At 36.3% G+C, this 22,325-nt stretch overlaps 1 protein-coding gene across 4 annotated transcripts in view; it reads left to right on the top strand.

Annotated features, from left to right (window-relative positions):
- INPP4B (inositol polyphosphate-4-phosphatase type II B) overlaps positions 1-22,325 on the top strand; it is an 855,326-nt gene that overhangs the window by 596,316 nt on the left and 236,685 nt on the right. For all 4 annotated transcript variants that reach the window (XM_030917305.1, XM_030917308.1, XM_030917317.1 and 1 more), the window contains one exon: positions 14,716-14,827. In XM_030917305.1, the coding sequence (XP_030773165.1) occupies positions 14,716-14,827 (112 nt within the window). The remainder of the gene's footprint in view (positions 1-14,715; positions 14,828-22,325) is intronic.

Raw genomic sequence — 22,325 nt, 5'->3', positions numbered from 1 at the left:
AGCGGAATACTGTTTCCATGTAGCTGAGTATTTTGAACTTTGCTTTAATTACTTTTCTTCCTTTTAACAAAAAAAGTCCTGTAGGAATCTTTATTGTTCTATATAGACTGCTTAAACCATGAATCAGACCCATTTTGACCTCTAAAATAATTACCAGATGATTTAGTAATGCAGAGTTAACACTACAGAGCAGAACAAGTTAAAATCAGAAAATGGAAACTTTCAGATCTTTATATTATTTTAAAATTAATGTTGCCCTGTCTGCCCTTGCATATTTTGCCTAGCTAAACTGAGTTGCTTTATTGTAGTGATAATTGTTACTCATTCCCAGGTGATTTTTCACCATGCAGAATCCCTGTATTCCCAGGTCATCTTTCATCTGCATGGCGGATCATCCTTCTACCTCTCTGTCCACATCCTACTCTGGCTCTAGCAGCCTCTGCTCTCCAACTATACTCCTAGTATGTGAGGTCCATCCTTAGCCCCATGACCTCTCCTCAATCATTCCCCTTTATTTACCCAGAAACTGGCTCTCTTCCCTGCAACCCTGCCAAGTGACTGCCCTTCGTACCTGGTATAGGATAGGCATCCTCTAAAAACACTTCTGGACATGGTATATCTGAGGCCATGAGCCTCAATCCTTAGGTCACCTAGAGATGTCACCTCCTTTCATGGTATAACTGAGGCCATGAACCTCAATCCATGGCCTCAGATATACCATGTCTGAGGCCATGAGCCTCAATCCTTACATCACCTAGAGATGTCACCTCCCCTCATTTCATGAAAATTTTTACTTGGGGTGCACTCTCAGTTCAGCATTACTTCTCCCAGACTTCTTGTGATTCAATAGCCACAGGGGTGCCCTTTTCAGCTCAATGGCCTCTCAGACTTTTCTCTGCCCTATTTTAGTAACCATTCTCATTGTCATCTCCTAGATGTCATCATTAATCCCAGTGCTCCGGAGTCTCAATTTTAAGCATCCTGTTTTCTGACTTCTATCGCCTTTCTTTCCAGTACACTCCCTCCAGTTGCTCTTTGACTGTCCCGAGTCATTGATGTGAAGTCCTGCTCTGCCCTACGCAGCCCCTCCCCCACATCCACTTTTCTTATCCATCACTGAGAAATGACAAAACGATTCCCTCGCATATATCCTCATCTCCTGTGCTCCACTTTCCTGCTGCTATACTCCATGAGCAAAATATAAATTGATTAACTGATTAATTCACTAATTTAAAAATTACAGCAAAAACTGTGGCTAAACCCAGCGTTTCGCATACCTCTTTCACACTTGTATTTCTGTAGCTGAACGGGCTGGGGAAGCTTGACTTCCGTGCTTACAGGTTTTATTTTGTACGTGACCCCTAACTGCACAGGTACCCTCATTAATACTGTAGCCACTATGCTCCCCTGATTCATTCACTCCCACTTTCTGGGGCCACTATTTTACACCTCTGCATTCCTAAAACCTCTAAAATATCTCTCCTCTTCCTCTGTCTCTGCTGGTTTATGGTTTCTGTTGCACTGAGAAGAGGAATCTGACAATTTCCCACTCCACATTTACCAACCTATCAGCTGATTTATCTGATTTTCGTTTCACTGAGAAGAGAAATTTGACAATTTCCCATGCCACGTTTACTAGTCTACCTGCACCTTCTCCACCTTTCCTCCTGTTATTATACAAAAACTCCCACTTTGTGTCTAAAGTCAACTCCTCCTCTGTCTAGTGTTTGAGATTCTATCTCTTCTCCCTTATTCGAGAACATTATTCCAGCACTTATGTCATTTTTCTTTTGCATCATGAATTATTCTCTCTGCTAGATCATGTGTGTCAGCATTAAACAATGCCGTCAAATCTCCTGTTTATCTTTCTAACTTATGTCCCATTTCTCTGATTCTCTTTATAGCAGAACCAGAGTAAGAACTGTATCTACTTTGCCTCCCTCCTCTGATTGTCTTTCAATCTATTCTCATCAGGTTTTCAATCCTATTACTTTAGCAGCTGAACAGCATTTGTCATGATCAGTAATGGCTCCATATTGCTAAATCCTAAGGAAAATTGTCAGTGTTCCTCTTTCTTGGGTTATCTGCCCAGTGGATCAATTGCTCACTCCTCAAAACCTATTCTTCCCTTGCTATCTGGGACACCAGACTTCATTTTCCTGTCGTCATTTCTTCTCTGTTTCTTTTGTTGGTTGCTCCTTATCACTATCACCTCTAAATGTTAAAGTGTCCTGTACCTCAGTTTAGGATGAAAAGTGTCCTCTTCACTTTTCATTCACTTTCTTCCATCTACCATCTACTCTTTTTTTTGACGGAGTCTTGCTCTGTCACCCAGGCTAGAATGCAGTGGAGCAATCTCGGCTCACTGCAACCTCTGCCTCCCACTTTTAAGCGATTCTTCTGCCCCAGCTTCCCAAGTAGCTGTGATTACAGGAGTGTGTCACCACACCCGGCTAATTTTTGTATTTTTAATAGAGAGGGGGTTTCACCATGTTGACCAGGCTGGTCTCAAACTGCTGACCTCAAGTGATCCACCCGCCTCAGCCTCCCAAAGTGCTGGGATTACAGGCGTGAGCCACTGCACCCAGCCTCTTCCATCTAGTCTTAAAGCTTTTAATATCATCTGTATTCTGATGAGTTCTATATGCTCACGCATCACATAATGATGTTTTGGTCAATGACAGACTGCATATATAATCAGTGTTGGTTCCATCAGATTATAACACCATATTTTTCTCTACTTTTTCTACGTTGAGGTACACAAGTACTAACCATTGTGTTATAATTGCCCATAGTATTCAGTACAGTAACATGCTGTGCAGCTTTGTAGCCTCTGAGCAACAGGCTATACCATATAGCCTAGGTAAGTAACAGGCTGTATCATCTAGGTTTATGTAAGTACACGCTATGATGTTCATGCAAGGACAAAATTGCCTAATGGCATCTTTCTTAGACTATATTCTGTCATTTAGCAATGCACGACTGTTCTTATAGCTCTAGCCTTGGCCAATTCCTTGAACTCCTGACTCTAATATCCAACCACCTAATGAAAATTGAACACTAAATAAGTGTCTCAAATTTAAAATCTGCTAAACTGGACTCCTCATTCCTGCCTGCTCCCACCATGCCCCCAAATTCTGTTTGTCCTCACCATCTCCCCAGGTAGGAAATTGCAATTCCACCCTTCCTATTGTTCAGGGCAAAATCTCTGTAGTCTCTGATTCCTCTTTCTCATATTCTCTATAGCCAGTCAGTCACAGTATCTTATTAGCTCTACCTTCGAAATAAAACTAAAATCGGACACATCTGCCCTTCCTCCTAATTTCTCCTACCTCATCTTCATGATCCTCTCTGCCCCCTACAGTTTATTTTCTATATTGCAGCCCAAGATGTGTCTAAAACTTGTCAGTTCAAAATCTTCTGTTGATTATTTGACCTCACTCAAAGTAAAAGGCAAAATTCTTACAGTGTTTTCTTTAGAGCTCTACATTATCTCACTCCACATTGCTGTGGTCAACAGAATGCTACCATGTTCCCCAAGATTCTCAGCCCCTGGTGTAGCTGCTCTACATAACACCCTCCCCTTGAGTGCAGGTGGGCCTGTGAATATATGCTGCCTGTAATTATACACAGGTGGCTGGGATAACCATGCGTATGACAGCAACTTAGCAGACTGGAGATGGAAATTCTCCTGCTGGCCTTGTGGAAGCAAACCACCATGCTGTGAATTGCCAGTGGAGAGGGTCTTACGGCAAGAAGGGCCTTGAGAATGAGTGTTATCCTCACTTACAACCAACAGGAAAATGGGAACCTCAGTCTTAAAGCCACAAGAAAATAAGTTCTACCAACAGCCTGAATTAATTAGAACATGGATTTTTATAAGAATGCAGTCCAGCCTATATCTTGATTTCAACCTTGTTAGGCCTTGAGTAGAGGACTCCGACTGGACATTTGATTTATAGAAACTCTGAGATAATAAGTCCAGTCAGAGTTTAGGTCAGTGGGTTTATGGAAATTTGTTATGCAGCAATGGAAAACTAATACGTGCCCATCTGATTTGGTCTTCTAGTGCTTTCTTCCCCACCTATCTAGCTTTAGCCACATTGGCATCTTTGCTGTTTCTCAAATAGGGTAACCAGGATTCACTTCAAGGCTTTTGGATCATCTGCTTCTTTCTGGAAAAATCTTGCTCCTAGAAAGATGTATGACTCATTTCTTTACACTTCAGGTGTGTGTTCAAATGTCTTCTTATTAAAAAGCCTTTCACGACCACTGAAAACAAAGTAGCAGCCCCAACACAGCACTCATCCACCTTTTACCCTGCTTAATTTTTCTCCATGGCATTTTTCATATTTTGACGTATCAAGTTTGTTTACCACTAGAATATAAGTTCCATGAGGGCACAGAATTTTGTTTTGTTCTGTTACATTATTGTGCATGGATTAGTGCTTAATAGTACTAGTAAGTGCTTAATAAATGTTTGTAAAATAATTAGTATTTTCTGTAATTTTGACCTTAATTTTACATCTCTATGGCTTTTTATGTATTTTAAAAATGATTTTATTGTGTGTTGTCAGATTAAATGAGAATTTAAAAAAATTAAAAATCACAGGATTTTATAACTGAGTAACAAACATTTAAAACAAATCGTAATGCAATTAAGCATGAAAATATAGGGATTAAGAACTGCTCAGTTTCAGAGTACATGCCTCATTGTGTAATTTAAAGCTCAGTGAATTTCTGGCTGCACAGGTTTGAAATACATTACACTCTAAAATTATGTGCAATACTGTATAACTTTGACCTTTTAATACTAGCTTTTATTTTCGACATCTCTTTGCATTCTTTCCTACTATTAAAGGGACATAAAACCCAAAAGCATACAAACTCTCTATATATAATTCAAAATTTGAATATTAAATATTGTCACATCGCTAGCATTTAATACTGATTGTTTAATAGTTTAATACTCTAGTTCTCCATACCTGTTATCTATGGAATATTTTCACAGTGTCTAAAAGCATTTTGATAGGTTTTGTGATGTTTATAAACCATTCATGTAAAAAGTTTTTGTTGCAGAAGCAAAAAAAAAAAAAAAAAAAGCTTAGCTATCTATCAAGACTGTTTTCACCTGGGCTTATAAGTGTGTATGTTTTTTGCTTCTGAAAATTTCCACAGGAAGTCAGGTATTCCCAGTTGTCTGTCTATAACCTCCTATAACATATATGCTTCTTGCCACAATCATCTTCCTCTCCCAATAGTCTGTGTTTAAGAGGTGTAGCTCTCTTTTTCTCTTTCTCTTACTCAAAAGTAAAAATTCAAAAATTCAAAAAAAAAAAAAAAGAAATAAATGAACCTAACAAAAAGTTTCAGCAACAGTTTCTTTTCTGTAGGTCTAAATGTGATAATTTTAGATGATAGGTGGGCCAGCTGATTTATGAGTCACTGACTTGGTAAATATATTGCACCTCCTGAATGAGAATCTAGTCTCTGATGAAATGCTTCCCACTATTCAAGTGAAATTTCTTCCTTTCCTATATGAAATTTCTAATGTCTTTAGATATTTTGAATTTATAGTGCATGGGATAAAATCCACACTTTAACATCCCAAGTAAATGTCAGAAATTAGATTTGCTTGACATGGAAGATGATAACATTTTAGTATTATGGTTTCTGTATTCCCAGACTAAATGGCTGTGTGTTTTTTGTTTGTTTGTTTTGCTGTTGATTTATTAGACAAAATGGATGTGTCCTTTCTCATTTATCCCCTTTTATAAATTAACATTAACATTGGACTGAATGAATGAAGTTATCCCAAAAGATTATATACTATGTGATTCAATTTACTCAATCTCATTCTCAAAAAGGAATAGCTATTTTGATGGAAAACAGATTGATAGTGACCAGGGGTTGGTGTGGGTGGAGTTATGAATCAAAGAGGCAGTAGGAAGGGGTTTCTTTGTGGTAATGGAAAAGTTCTGTATCTGGACTATGGATACAGACTCTGTTCATACAAGTGTTAAACTTCATAGTTAACTGCTTTAGTTTAATTTGTAAAGTTTAAGCAGAGCATTTTTTTTTTCCAAATGGGTATTTAATTGTTCCATTTGTTGGAACAATTTCAACCATTTGTTGAAAAGACTACTTTTAGTTTGTTCCATTGCCTGCAACTTTGTCAAAAATCAGTTGGCTATATTTCATCTTGATTTTATTTGTCAATTTATCTTTCCATTTCAAAACCAGAGTTTAATTACTCTAGATTTACAGTATATCTTAAAATCAGTTAGTTCAATTCCTTCATTTTTTTTTTCCAATACTGTTTTGGCTGTTCTATTTTTTTTTTTTTTTTTTTTGTCTTTCCTTGTTGTTTTTCAAATCAGCTTGTTGATATCTGCAAGAAATATTACTGGAATTTTGATTGGTATTACATTAAATCTGTAGATCAATTTGAGGAGAATTGACAACTTTTAAAGTTGCATCTTCCAATCCATGATCATAGTGTATGTCTATATGTATATTTATTTAGACCTTCTTTGGATTTTTTATTAGTATTTATAGTTTTCAGCATAAAGATCTTATATGTATTTTGTTATAGTCACTCCTAAACATTGTATTTGTTTTGGATCTACTGAATTTTTAAAATTTCAATTTCCAGTTGTTCATTGCCAGATATTGTGCATTAACCTTGTGTCCTGTGAAACCTGTGGTTTCAATGTCACTTCTGTTTTCAAAATTTTTATAGTGTTATTCAGACCTGTTCCTCATATTTGTCATTCGGTGACAGCCAAGACCTTTGTGGTGTTCTGGTTCATAGATTTTCTCAAAGTCTCTTACATACTTTTTAGTATCAGACCTTTCCATGCACAACTTTGAGCAAGCCCAGAGTTCATGAACAATATTAAGAAGTCACTTTCTGGAGCTTCTTCCTCTCCACAATCTCCTCCATACTTCCTGTTTCCTGTGGCTTCCTTTTTTGATCCTCCAGCCAGTAAGCTTGGGTTTTATTTACCTATTCTCCTGTACAACTCCTCCTTCTTCTTGGGGCCATGAAAATAGAGAAAAATGAAAGGTAAGGGGAATTCACGCCACTCTCTTGGGATCACAGCTTCTCCAATCAGAGAGGAAACTTTTTGTCCTTCATAGTTTTAGGTCCCTGTGAGCCCTAAATACTGCCATCACTGCCACTGCAAGACTACTTGAGGGCTGGGGCTTGAGAGAGTGAAGAGAGGAAAAAGGATTTCCCTTCATTTTTCTGAATATTAGGAGACCACTTTCCTGCCCCTGAGTCGGAACTAAAGGAATTTTCCTGGAGCTCTCTCTGTCTACACCAATGCTCACACTTACGTTTCGAGCTGTGTCTAATCTAGGTTGGGAGAAACCAGAGGGGAAGAAATGGTAAACTCACTGCTGGTTCAGTGATATTTAAGATTCTGATCTCCTTCCCCAATATGCATGGTGCTATTTAGTTTTGGTCCTCAAATAGCTGTTCCTTGTGTTCTGTTTAGGTTTTATAGCTGTATACAGTGGGCACAATGTGGTAGAATGTGCATACTCCATGTTACCTGCAACTGGAACCCAATGGGCAGATAATGATGGGCATTTATTTATTTATTATTTTTGAATAGGCGTTTGAGGAGTAGGTGGTGTTTAGTTGCATCAATAAGTTTGTTAGTGGTGATTTCTGTGATTTTGGTGCACCCATCACCCAAGTAGTGCACACTGTACCCAACGTATAATCTTTTACCCCTCATTCCCCTCCTACCCTTTCCCCCAAGTCCCTGAAGTCCATTGTACCATTCTTATGCCTTTGCATCCTCATAGCTTAACTCCTACCTATGAGTGAGAACATACGATGTTTGGTTTTCCATTCCTGAGTTACTTCACTTAGAATAATGGTCTCCAATTCCATCCAGGTTGCTGCAAATGCCACATTATTTTGTTGCTTTTTGTGACTAAGTAATATTCCATGGTGTGTGTGTGTGTGTGTGTGTGTGTGTGTGTGTATGTGTGTGTGTGTATATGTATATATATACATATACACACACACATACATATTACATTTTCTTTATCCACGCATTGATTGATGGGCATTGGCTGGCTCCATACTTTTGTGATTGTGAATTGTGCTGCTATAAACATGCATGTGCAAGCATCTTTCTTATAGTGACTTGTTTTCTTCTGGATAGATACCCAGTAGTGGGATGGCTGGATCAAATGGTAGATCTACTTCTAGTTCCTTCCACACTGTTTTCCATAGTGGTTGTACTAGTTTACATTCCCACCAACAATGTGAAAATGTTCCCTTTTCACTACAACTACATCAACATCTATTTATTTTTATTTATTTTTTTATTATGGCAACAAAACAAAGATAAATAGATGGGACTTAATTAAACTAAAAAAATCTTCTGCACAGCAAAAGAAATAGTCAGCAGAGTAAACAGACAACCCATAGAGTGGGAGAAAATCTTTGCAATGTATATGTCTGACAAAAGACTCATATCCAGAATCCACAAGAAACTCAAACAAATCAACAAGGAAAAAAAAAAAAAAAAAAAACAATCCCATCAAAAATTGGGCTAAGGACATGAATAGACAGTTCTCTAAAGAAGATGTACAAATGACTATCAAAAATATGAAAAAATGCTCAGCATCACTAATTATCAGGGAAATGCAAATCAAAATCATAATGCAATACCACCTTACTACTGGAAGAATGACCTGTTAATTTTAATGCAATTTTGGAATCCTGACAAGACAATTACAAGATGCCAACCTTACTTTCTCACCTTGCTGATAAAATACTTCTTAATTCAAGGAGCTAATTTATATTTTACATTTAGCATTGAAACAAATTTCCAAATATAATATATATTTTTAATAGTGTCATGAGGAAGATAAAAATTGCTTTATCTTATTTGTATTTGTATAATTCCTCATATTTGGACAGTACTGTTTTTAGCAGTAAAGAGTAATCTACAAGCCAGTTAGTCTGAAAAACTGATGATGATCAACATTTCTACATCATTCTCTTGAAGCTTTGTGGCCCAGGCCATGTAAACAATATTACTCATTTCCATATACTAAAGCAATTTTATTTTTAAACCTAAGATATTTTCTTTTTGATCACATGAGTCTTGTGAGATAAGTAGGATGGCTTACAATCTTTATATTTTATAGCTGGAAAATCTTTACAGAGGCTGAATTGCCTGCTCTTAATTACATAGCTGTTTATAGAGAGAGTCAGCACCATAACCAAGGGCTTTGTTACTCAACATTCACTGTGCTTTTTCACTAAACCATACTTCATTATTTAATGGTGTGTGATGAGGTGGATCAGCGTGAGCCAAAAATACTGAGTGTCCATCAACTTTGACAGATCCTAATACAAAGACTTGAAAGACAGGCTATGTAGTTTTAGCCCCTTTGAGTAAGTACTGAGCAACATCTAAGGACTTTTAACAGGAAAAAAATAAAATAGTGAAAGCAGAGCTTTAAGATGAAAACTTGACATGAATGAAATGGAAGAAACAGATGCTAGAGGATGGGAAGTAGGGTCTTCAGGGATAACATAGGAGAAGTGATAAAACTAACTGGAATGTTGCTATTGGGAAGGGACACATGAAATAGACATTATGGAGGGAGAACAGGTAGGGCTTAATGACTAATGATAGGGGGAAAGGCAAGGCAGAGGTAGAGATGGAATCTTCTTGGTTTTGAGTTTTGGAGAATGACATGCGACTAATGTGAGTGAATTTGGGTTTGAGGGAGTGAAAGGTTAGGTCTCAAGCTTGTAGAATGTAAAGTCATGAGACCAGAGCGAATTTGGAGTTCTAGATCAGAAAATCAAGATCAAGTTGGGAATATAGGATTGGAGTAGATTTTCATAAAAGGATAGTTAAAGCTCATGATGATGGATGGAATGTCTGAAGGTGAGCCTATACTGAAAAAAGAGCAGAAAACTAATAAACCCTAGAGTATAAGCTTTAATATTAAACAATACTGAAAAGCTTTATTTTACTGTTAATTTGAAAGCATTATATGGCTTCTGACATTTGTGAATTTCAGCCAGAATAGAGGTGTTTAGTTATACATACTTAAATATAAATCGAATTTCTGTGAGCCCTCTGTAAATCCAGTACTGCTGTATAATTGTATTCACCAGAAAGATCATCAGGGTGCAGTCACTCACTCAGTGAATCTGTTTGTTTACTTATGGCCCTTGTTTATTTTTATGTTTGGGTGAGATTTCCATTTCTAGTTACATGTCTAGATGGTTGAAATGCAGGGCATGTCTCACAGCTGAAGATTCCTGTGCATAGTACCAGAACTGCTTTATATTCACAAAGACTGACAGTGCTAATGACGGTTTGTCCCTGTATGTTTACAGAGTCATTTGTTGGTTTGTATCTCTGTGGCATTTCCAAAATCAAGAAGTTATTTACATTTTGCTGTTTAACACTTCTGGAGGTGTTTTTCTTTTTTCTTTTTTTCCCTTTATTAATGATGGCAGAATAGGTGAGAAAGAAGTTTAGAAAAAAGTATCATTAAATTGTCCTTTGTTAGAAGACTGTTTAACATTCCCTTTCCTTTAGTCTTCTAAAAATATTTATGTGTTCTAGCATGTGAGATTGAATATTTCATTAGGAAGTATTAGGGGAGTCATTTTAAAGGCAGATTTTAAAGAACCTTAATCACCAATATATTATATATGCTGAAAACCTAGGTAAGAAGGGAGTGTAGATTTGTGTTGCTGAAATTTTCCCCATCTTTGTCTTCTATATCTTTTTATTGTGGTTAAATATTTAAGTCTATCTTCTGAGGGAAAGAGAAACTTGACATTGTGATTGAAATACCGCAGCAGCCATGAACTGCTTATCTTTTACTTCTCTCTCTCTGCTTTCTGCATTAAACAGTGGTAATGACCTGGCAATACACTGTCTGAAATGACATGGTTTTTTCCTTAAGTAGATTGAGATATTGATTACTGCAGCCCCATCTTACTGCTACCTGAATTGCTAGGAAAGGTAAGAGTATGAAGATCACTTCTATTTTGGGTTCAATCAAATTTGTATCCTTGTAAACATACCAAGATCCAATGTCATAATTGCTATATACATTTGTATGACCTATATAATATGATATTATAAGAAAAGCTAGCTCTTTTTCAATTTGGTTATAAGTGCTAAGTCACTTTCCAGATTTGGCATGCATTTGGTTTGTCTGACAGAAAGTGGAATGGGAAGGTGTAGAGTGACGAAGAGAGGCTAGAATTGATCTGAGATTTTTGCTGAGTCCATATCAATCTGTGATGCCCTATGATGAAATCACAGGAGTGATTAGAGCATGAGGTTTGAGTGCTAATAGTATGGAACAGCTTTTAGAGACCAACTCTTTGTTTTGCAGTAATGGAAACAAATCCAGAGAACTGAAGTGATATGTTAGTGGATGAGTTGGAAGCAGAACCTGGATTTCTTGATTCCTAGCACAGAACTCTCTTTAATGTATCTTCTATGCAGATGTGATAAATTTCATAAGATAAAATTCAGTAGAATTTTGGTGATGAATAATGATTAAGCTATTATTACTAGCCTTTCCAACTTGAAAGGTGATAAATTGAAAGCATAATTTAGCTTTTAAGAATGTTTTTCCTAAATCTTTAAGTCATCTTTGAAAAATCTTTGGAAACATGAAATAGATATTTCATTTGTGACTCTCCTAATTGGCAGGAAGTGTGGATATCTGTATTCTTTGTATGGTAAATTATAACGGAATCAATAGGGAATGGCTTTTACATTTTACATTCTAGTTCAGTGACAGGGTGAACCATATTTTGGATGTCTTGGGTTTAGTTCTTTGGTTTATAACCTGGATTTACCATTCTGTTTTTTTCCGTGAAGTTCAATTGAGGAAACATGCTTTAGGGCATGCAAAAAAGCCGCCCATTCAAAATGTTTTTGGGGAAAAATTTATGCTAGAATTTTATAGTGTCACTAGATTAAGCATGTTCCTTGCTTTGATTCCACCCAGGCAGTAAGTGAAAGCCTATAGAAGATAAGGAAACATAGGAAACCCAAAAGGAAGGAAAATAATTGAAAAGATAGCCAAATGCTTTAAGAAAGAGAATAGATAGAGCCATAGTTTCCAAGTTCACTCCCATAGTTCATTGATTATTCATCTACTTTAGTATTTTTGACTGATTCACTTGCACTGTAATTAGTAAATTTGTGTTCTCTGCACTACTAGGAATGTAAACATCATAACATCCTCTTACTACAAAGTCTTTGTATCCCCAGTGAGCATTTAATCACTGTTGAGATGCATATGCCGTGAGATCCTATAGCCTTTTACTATAGTCTCAGATATCAGTTTCAGTAAAATTTCTTGAGAACATCAAATTAAATATAATTTAATACATTAATAACAGAAGCAATTCTGTTTTTGCTGCTATTGTTATTGTTCCAATACTACTATTAGGATGATGGGGTGGAAGTGGCAATTATCTTATGTAAGACATTGTGTTGAGCACTTTACATTAGTCATCTCCTATAATTTAATTCTTAAAACAAGGCTATTGTTATCTCCATTTTACAAATGAGAAAATCAAACATTCATGTGGGTAAATGACTTGCCCAAAGTCACACAGCTAGCAGATAACTCAAACTCTTGAGTTCACACTTTTAAACAATATGACATATACGATTTATTACACAACGCTTCTTTTTCTTTTCAAAAAGAAATCTGCAAATATCTACAAAATTAATTTTTAAGTAGTACCCATGAAGGTCCTTATTATATGCTTTATTTAACTACTAAGTACTGAAGAATTATACAGAAACATGCTTCACCATGACGTATCACAAGTTATTACGTCACATTCAAATGAGAATATGACACACTAGAAAAATGATATAATGAATTATTTAAAGCCATCCCAGAATTGGAGTTAATATAGTTTTCTTCACAGATCATACTGTCACCTGTCCACACATCTTCTTTGTGATAAATACTTGCTTTCTATATTAATTTCAAACAACTGAGTCAATATTATAATTTCCACTGATTTCAAAATCACCAAGAAGCATTTCACTTCATATTTTAGTAAAAAATCTATTTAACAATAAATCACTTTTATTTTTTTGTTTTAATTTTCTTTATTTTATTGCACCACGACATTAGCTGTGTACATGCTATCAGAAATGTTCTCTTTTAATTTTCTTAAAAAAACTAATTCAAAAGTTGTGTTTTAATTTGCACCTTATCTAGTAGTAGAGTCAGTTTTTGTTTTCACTTAATTTATTCATTATTTTAATTAGCATTTTGGTAAGCTACTCATAGGAATGCCCCTTCTCCTTTCTGACACTTTTAATGAAAAAAGAAGCAGTATTTAGAAGGAATTAGTTAAAAGAAAGATAACATTGGTGTTCAGCTAAAAGTTGAAAACAAATTTCATGAAAGATGTGACTAAAGAAGAAAATGAGACGTCACACGACTATTCAGTCAATTCTACTCAAATAGAAGTTACAGCCACACATCACATCTATGAGGTGACTTGCTACCTATTTTCACAACAGGCTCAAGGGAAAAATATAATTATATGTTGCAGTGTTTCCACAGTATAATGGCACTATTTATTCTGTAATTTTTCTTGCTCAGAAAAGGAAACTAGAGAATCTTAAAGTGTGGCTCTTAAACTTATCTTTAGCTTTCATTATTATTGCTAAACATAAAATTTTTATGCTGCTAAAAATAATGATGGTGAAAATCTTATATTATTATCATTGAATATAAAAGAGTTGTTGATGACTTGGAGACGATAGAAACCTGAAATTGCCACTTCCTTACCTTGGAAGGGTCTTTCCATCTTTTTGAGTCTCAATTTCTTTATCTGAAAAAGTAAAGAGTTGTACTAAATGATCTTTGGGTTATGTTCTGCTTTACATGTTCTTATGTTTGCTAGGAGAGAATCTTTTTTACTTAGTAGTATATAAAGAAAAATGTTAGAGAAAAGGCACAAAGTCAGATTTTGTAGCCAAAAGCCCAGTCATAGAGGAAGATAAGAATATTTATACTCTTTTCTATTTTACTTGGCCACAATAGATGCTGTTTTAGATTTGATGGTTCCCAATAGGGTATTGATCTATGACACAATGTTCTTTCCTTGAGGGTACCTCTGAGAACATTTAGGAGGTTTCATCTTCCTGAGTTACTTTTCGACAGTCTGTACTCTTACCTCACACATTCATGAATAATTTTAATTTCAAATTAAAAACAAGATGCTGTAGCGCATGCCTGTAATCCCAGCACTTTGGGAGGCCTAGGCAGGTGGATCACCTGAGGTTGGGAGTTTGACACCAGCCTGACCAACATGGAGAATACAAAATTAGCCAGGCATGGTGGCACATGCCTGTAATCCCAGCTACTCAGGAGGCTGAGGCAGAAGAATCACTTGAATCCAGGAGGCAAAGGTTGCGGTGAGCTGAGATCATGCCATTACACTCCAGCCTGAGCAATAAGAGTGGAACTCGGTCTCAAAAACAAAATAAAACAAAGCAAAAAACACCTACCCTATTAACATGTTTTGCTGTGTTTTATGCAGATTTTGTCTTGTAAGTAAATACAATGCTAGTGGTTTTCAGAAACAAATGTGTTTGGGATATTTTTGGGGAAGAGAGAAGCTTCTTACCTTTCCATTTCGTGTGTTTTTTGTTGCAGAACTTCAGATGGTGGCAAAGTGGTTGGCACCATAGAAGTTGGTGTCGTGAAGATGGGGGAGATTGAGGATGGGGAAGCCGACCACATCACCACAGATGTACAGGGACAAAAGGTAGGATCTCAGTCCTCTCATTGTACAAATTAAGTTAAAAATGATCAGCTTTGCCAGGTGCCTGTCTCACCAACATCTCTGTGGGGTTTGAAATCTCATTATCAAAACCTAAATGAGACAACAACTCTGAAATTGGAATACAATATGTATGTTTCAGCCTCTGAATCAGAGGGCCTATTTGCTTGGAACTATGCAAAGCAATGCTCCATTAAGAAGCACCTTCCTCTTCCCTGCCAGCTCCCTGGTTGACACTGCCTCTTCTCAGTTGGAACAAAAGTATTGATCATGGTCGCATTTTACCACAATTAACTCTACATGAGATGCCAGAAGATTCTGGGAGGGCTATTACCCAAAATAACTTGTTCTCTACTCCCAAAACCCTCTTTGGAAAGATATGCAATTTTAATTTGTATTTCACCTTTATGTGAAGGAGGGCAGATTTAGCAAGAACTTCGTGCCTTATGAAATGGAGGAGAGAGAAGCAGGAAATAGTATTCACTGAAGGAACAGCTCTGGAGGAGGGACAATGGCAACTGAAGGAGAAGCTGCTTCCCGAAACACAGAATAAAGGCCTGATGCATATAAACATGCATCCAGGATTCTGTCTTTCTTTCTGTTCCTTTTCACTAAGGCAGAGAAACTCTACATAAATACTAACCTAAATTTCTTTCTTAGGAATGCAATTGCCTATTTTATTGAGACTACTGAAGCACATGTGGTAGACTTAGAAACTGCTAGTAGTTTCTTTTAGGAAAATGAATTTTATACACTATAATTTCTACCTTTTAATAAAGGAGCATTTAAAAATTATTTTAATAAACAATCATTGTATATACTTAGGAACAATGTGATGTTTTGATATATATTTACATTATGGAATGATTAATCAGGTTAAGTAACAAACCTACCACGTCACATACTTATTTTGTGTGCGTGGTAAAAATATTTAAAATTTCTTCTTATAGCAATTTTGGAATCTACAATGGACTATTATATAGTGACCATTCTGCTCAATAGCTCACTAAAGCTTATTCCTCCTGGCTAATGGAAACTTGTACCCTTTGATGAGTACCTCCCATTTCCCTAAACTTTCCCTTCCCCAGCTTCTGGTAACCATCATTCTGCCCTTCTGTGAATTTGACTCATATAGATTCCACAAATGTAAGCCAAAAAAAAAAAAAAAAAGAAAGAAAAGAAAAAAAATGACTGAGGCAGGTCTCAATTAATTTACATGTTTATGTTACCAAGGTTGAGGCTGCACCTGGGAAAAAGCACAAATTAGAGGAGCATCTGTGACCCCTGCCTTTTCCAAAAAGGGTTGTGAGGACTCCGATATGTAAAAGAGAAAGAGTAAGCAGGAGGGGAAAAAGAGAGAAAAAGACAGGCGGGAGGGTAGGCAATGAGGTAAGTGGTCACACAGTGAGGCTTTCATTAGTGCTCAGTGAATCTACATTTTATATGTGAAAGGGAGAAGAGGAATAGTCAATTATACATTCCTCTAATATTCAGTAAATCTACATTTTATGTAAAATAAAAGAAGTCAATTATGTGTTTGTCTCAGAGTGGGCAGAGGGGTGATTTTCTAGTCTTATCCTTGTCTCCTGTCTGTGGAAATATAAGCTGTTAATTTACATTGTTAGGGTGAGATTCAACAAAACTCTGTATTAAGGCTATTTTATAGGGGGGATATATATTCTGAAAGAGTTGGGACCCACAGGGAATTGTGAGCAATTTGTGAATGAGGGCATCTGGGGAGAGATGTGGCCTTCTGTCATTGCAGCTATCTGTTCGTCAGGGGTAAAAAACAAAGGCAGTTTTTTGTGTGTTTCAGTTCCCAATCTTAACTTTCCTTCCGACATAGTGGGTTTGGGGTCCCAAGAATCTGTTTTCTTTCTCAACATATAAATGAGATGATACAGTATTTGTCTTGTGCCTGGCATAGTTCATTTAGCAAAATATCATCCAGGTTTATCCATGTTGTCACTAATGACAGGACTTTCCCCCTTTTCAAAGTTGAATAGTTTTTTATTGTGGGTATATACCACATTTCCTTTTTCCATTCATCTGATGATGGATGCTGAGATTGCTTCCACATCTTAGTTATTGTGAATAATGTTGCAGTGAACAGCGTGCAGATATCTCTTTGGCATATTGATTTCAGTTTCTTTGGAGTACCCAGAGTGGGATTGCTGGGTTTTATGGTAGTTCTATTTTTAGTTTTCTGAGGAGCCTCTGTGTTGTTTTCCATAATGGTTGTATTAATTTACATTCTCAACAGTGCATAAGGGTTCCCTTTGCTTCACACCCTCACCAGTACTTATCCCTCATCATTTTATTTTATTTTATTATTTATTTATTTATTTATTTATTTATTTTGAGATGGAGTCTCGCCCTGTCACCCAGGCTGGAGTGCAGTGGCGTGATCTCAGCTCACTGCAAGCTCTGCCTCCCGGGTTCATGCCATTCTCCTGCTTCAGCGTCTCAAGTAGCTGGGACTACAGGTGCCCACCACCATGCCTGGCTAATTTTTTGTATTTTTAGTAGAAACGGGGTTTCACCGTGTTAGCCAGGATGGTCTCGATCTCCTGACCTTGTGATCCACCTGCCTCAGCCTCCCAAAGTGTTGGGATTACAGGCGTGAGCCTCCTCACCTGGCCTCCCTCATCATTTTGATAATAGCTATTCTGACATGTGTGCAATAGTATCTCATTATAGTTTTAATTTGTATTTTCCTGGTAATCAGTGATGATGAGCATTTTTTAATATATCTGTTAGCCATTTGTATGTCTTCTTTTGCGGGTGATTTTTATGTCCTTTGCCCATTTTTTATTGGGTTGTTTTCTTGCTATTGAGTTGAGTTTCTTATGTATTTTGAATATTAGCTCCTTTTCAGACGTATGGTTTGCAAATATTTTATCCCAGTCCGTGAGTTGTTTCTTTATTGTTTCCTTTGCTGTGCAGAAGCTTTTTAGTTTGATACAATGCCATTTGTTTATTTTTGCTTTTGTTCCTGTGCTTTTGGGATCATGTCACGGAAATCTCACCCAGACCACTGTCATTGAGCATTTTTAAATGTTTTCTTTCTAGTGCTTTTATAGTTTTAGGGCTTATTTTTCAGTCTTTAACTCATTTTGAGTTGATTTTTGTGCATGAGCATGGCATGAGAAAAGGTTCCAATTTTATTTTTCTGCATGTGGACATCTAGTGTCCGCAACACAATTTGTTAAAGAGATTGCCCTTTCTTCATTCTGTGTTCTTGGTGCCTTTGTTGAAAATGAATTGACCATATATGTGTGGATTTATTCCTAGGGTTTCTGCCCTGTTACATTGGTCAATGTGTCTGTTCTTATGCCAGTAACATGCCATTTTGATTTTGATAGCTTTGCTTTACAGTAGATTTTGAAGTCAGCTGACATGATTCCTTCAGTTTTGTTCTTTTTATTCAAGATAACTTTGACTCTTCCAACTCTTTTGTGGTTTCTTAAGAATTCTAGGATTTTTAAATTTATTTCCGTGAAAAAATGACATTGGAATTTTGATAGGGATTCATTTAATCTGTATATTGCTTTGGGTAGTATAGACATTTTAACAGTATTAATGCTTCCAATCCATGAGCATGAGATACTTTTCTATGTATCTGTGTTATCTATAATTTTTTTCATTAATGTTTTACAGTTTTCAGTATACAGATCTTCCAAATCCTTGGTTAAATTTACTTTTAAGTATTTTTTTTTAATATGAATAGGATTGATTTCTTAATTTATTTTTCAAATAGTTTGGTGTCAGTGTAAAGAAACACTACTGATTTTTGTGAGTTGATTGTGTATCCTTCAACTTTACTGAATTTATCAGTTTTAACTGACTTTTTTTTTTTTTGGTTGTGTCATTAGGATTTTCTACATAAAAGATTGCATTATTAGCAAACGAAGACAATTTCCCTTCTTCCTTTCCTATTTGGATACCTTTTATTTCTTTTTCTTGTCTGATTGTTCTAGCTATAATTTTCAGTATAACATTGAATAGAAGTGGTGAGAATGGACATCTTTGTCTCGTTCTTGATTGCATTAAAAAAAAAAAAATAAAGGCCCATTGTGACTTACTTTCTGGTTTAGTGTCTCTTATCTTGGAGCATGTTTGATTTTTCATACCCAGGAAACTGTTGTATGGGAGATGGTGTTTATCCATCACTTAACAAATTATTAACTTTACAAAAATACCAAAGATTTTCTTTCAAAAATTTTTTGTCTTTTTCCCGGAATAGGCTAGGGTCTTCTCTGCTACCCTAAACTTTGTTCTTCTCTTTTATCCTCTTCTCTCCTTGGAATATATCCCACATAATAAAAATATTTTAAGAAGGCCCAAGTTTAAATCAGGTTATTTACTAATATCGGGGCCGTGGTAGTTTTGGAGCAGACTTTCTTGGGTACGTATTCAAAACCCTGTCTTAGTGCTGAGTCCCTTCATTCCATCCTTGTTTATTTTGTAGATCTGTATAAGACTCGTCTTTGTCACTATCACATGAACACTTGCATCATGCTCAAGGAAGGAGGATTCGGAAGCTAAACTGGGGACACAGAGCAGAAACAGGCAGATAATCATGCCTAGACCTGTAACTGTGTACCAGGAAACCAGAAGTGGAAACACTTCCCATTTCAAAGTAGAACTCCTTTCTCTGATTCTGAATATATCACCAGCCACTTTTCCACTTTCCTCAAAACTAGCCCACCCTTTGACTCCAGACTATGTCACTACAGTATAAGGTAGTGCAAATTGAATTATACTCTTTTCATAAATGGAGAACTTGATACCTAGAAATATGCCCCCACCCAAATCCTACATAGTGTTTCTGGCTTAGGAACGTGAACTTAAAAAAGACTTAACTGAGCTGTTCCAGAAATAGAAGGTGGCAGTGGCAGTACACACCGTGTGTGAGTCATAAGCTGACTAAAATGGTAAACACATCAAACATTTTGGCATCAGCTCTGCCCTGTCTGGATTATTTGTAAACCTTGACCTTTTTGCAATTTTTTAATAAAGTAACTATAAACTCTCCTGGCAATCTTTAAGAATATCAATGTTTGAGACATATAGTAGGGCCCAACATGCAGGATATTTATTGTGTAAATAACTTTATCTCAGTGTTTTTCAAAGTGTAATTAGAATCACCTAGAGTGTTTTTTAGAACTGCAAATGCATGGACCGTTGTACATCTGCTAAACAAAAATCCATAGAAAATCAATTAATATTATCTGTTACTAATGGTGATTTAAGACCTGAATGACTGTCATTATGGAAAGAGAAAGTAACTGAAATAGAAGTTATTCCTAAAATAACATTGCTCGCATTGGTTTGCATGAGCTAGGGACAAAGGAATGAAACTTCTATTAGCACCATAGTCATGTGTCATGAAAGTGACACGTTATCTAATGTAGACGTAAATAAAAGAGCGATACTGATATTGTTCAGCTTGGGCTACCATGACAAAATACCATAAACTGTATGGTTTAAACAACAGGAATTTATTTTCTTACAGTTCTGGAAGCTAGAAAGTCCCAGATCAAGGTGCCAGCCTGTTCAGTTCCTGGTGAGGGCTCTTTACTTGGCTTGCAGGTGGCTGCCTTCTTGCTACCTTCTCAAATGGTCTATCTTCTGTGTGCAAGCAGGAAGGGGAAGTGCAGGGAGGGAGGGAGGGAGAGAGAGAGGAAAGGAGAAAGGAAGGGAGAGAGGGAAAGATAGTGTTTTGGTATCTTCTCCTTTTCTTGTAAGAATACCAGTCCTGTAGTATTAAAGTGCCATCTTTATGACCTTTTTTAATCCTAGTTACCTCCGTAATATAGGTCTTTATCTCCAAATATGGTCACATTGGAGGCTGGGGCTTCAACATATGAACTTTGGAAGACACAGTTCAGTCCATAATAGTACCTTTATATAAAATACTACATTTTAATCTTGAGTGTTAAATTCCAGAGCATGGAATAAAATATAAGTGAAAATCCAAACTCTTTCTTCTCACATACCTTTGCTTTCTTTTTCTTACTTGTTTCCATTAATCATATTATGAATACATATTTATTATCAAAGGAAGATTGCTCAGAGGGTCATTTACCATATTAGATTGTTTCAAACTTCAGTATATGCACATATAGAAATAGAAGATAAAGCATTAAAACCACATAGTAGTAGAAAGAAAAAATTACAAAAGAAAAACTAAAATTGTCTTTTTTTCACAACTAATATAGTAGATGAAAGTTGCATTATGTATCCAAAATATTTTTTCTTTTATTGGAGTAATCTTTGACTCCTTTCTGCCTCTCATAAACTCACAGTTAATATGTCAGCAAATCCTGTTGACTGCACCTTTTAAATGAAATCAGAATTTAACAACTTTTGGCCCTTTTACTGCTACCAATGTTGTCTGTCACCTGGATGTTTACAGTAATGACTTAAAAGTCTCCCTGATTTTTTCCTTTTCTCTCCCTATCTGCCACCACATGTCACTACATCAGTCTGTTTTCAACAGAGCAACAAAGTGATCCTATTTAAATGTAACTTAGGACATGTCTTTCTCCCACAGCTTCTTGACTCTCTGAAAGTGTAAACTCAAAGATCTTCAGTGACCAAATACGGTCTTACAAGAGTCTCCCTGTCCCACCCCCGGCTATTTCATTACTTCTTTGACCTCCTCCCCAACTTCTCTTTTTTGCTCACTACGGTTCAGTCACATTGTCTTTCTTGTTGTTCCTGAACGTTTCAGGTACACTGCCAACTCAAGGTCCCTGCACTTTGTTTTTCCACCTACCTTTGAAGTGTTTTCCCCAGGTAATTTTGTGGTTCACTTATTTCCTTCTAGTCTTTATGCAGAAGTGTCAGCTCCTCACTGAAGCCTTTCCTGCAACCCTATCTAAGATTGCAGTGTCTACCCCAAAGCTTTCTATCTCCTTTCTCTGCATTATTTTTTATTTTTGTCATTAGTACTTGTCATTGTTCAATGTCATATATATATATGACTAATTTATCTCATTTGTGGTCTATTTTCCTCACTAGTATTAACCTTCATGAGACAAAACTGTCTGTTTTCATTCCCTCCTTTATCCCCAGTACCTGAAACAGTCTAACTCAGAAATAAATGAATAAATGAAGTCAACTTTACTTTAAAGAAGTAAAGAAGTAAAGCTAAAAATTATCCTATAGAAGAGACAATATGTGGCTGCATATAACTCCATGCCAATTGGTGGAAAATAAATAAGATGGCATGTAGTAAAGAGTGTAGGATTGTGGAAGAAAAAGAAAGAAACTTATAGAACAACTTTTGAAGTAGTCAAAGACAATACTATTAGAGACAGGATAAGTAGGAACCAAATAATCAAATCAGGTGAAAAATGAGAAAACCCAATAACAGCCAAAAGGATTGATTGAGACAGGAAAAGTCCTCCCATTGAGCACAGCCCTTCTTTGCCTACAGCAGAGATGATCAGCTTCCTGTCAGGATTGAAGCATT

Source organism: Rhinopithecus roxellana, chromosome 2, assembly GCF_007565055.1.
Source record: "Rhinopithecus roxellana isolate Shanxi Qingling chromosome 2, ASM756505v1, whole genome shotgun sequence".
Classification (NCBI taxonomy): domain Eukaryota; kingdom Metazoa; phylum Chordata; class Mammalia; order Primates; family Cercopithecidae; genus Rhinopithecus; species Rhinopithecus roxellana.
This window is presented reverse-complemented; position numbering and strand designations above follow the sequence as displayed.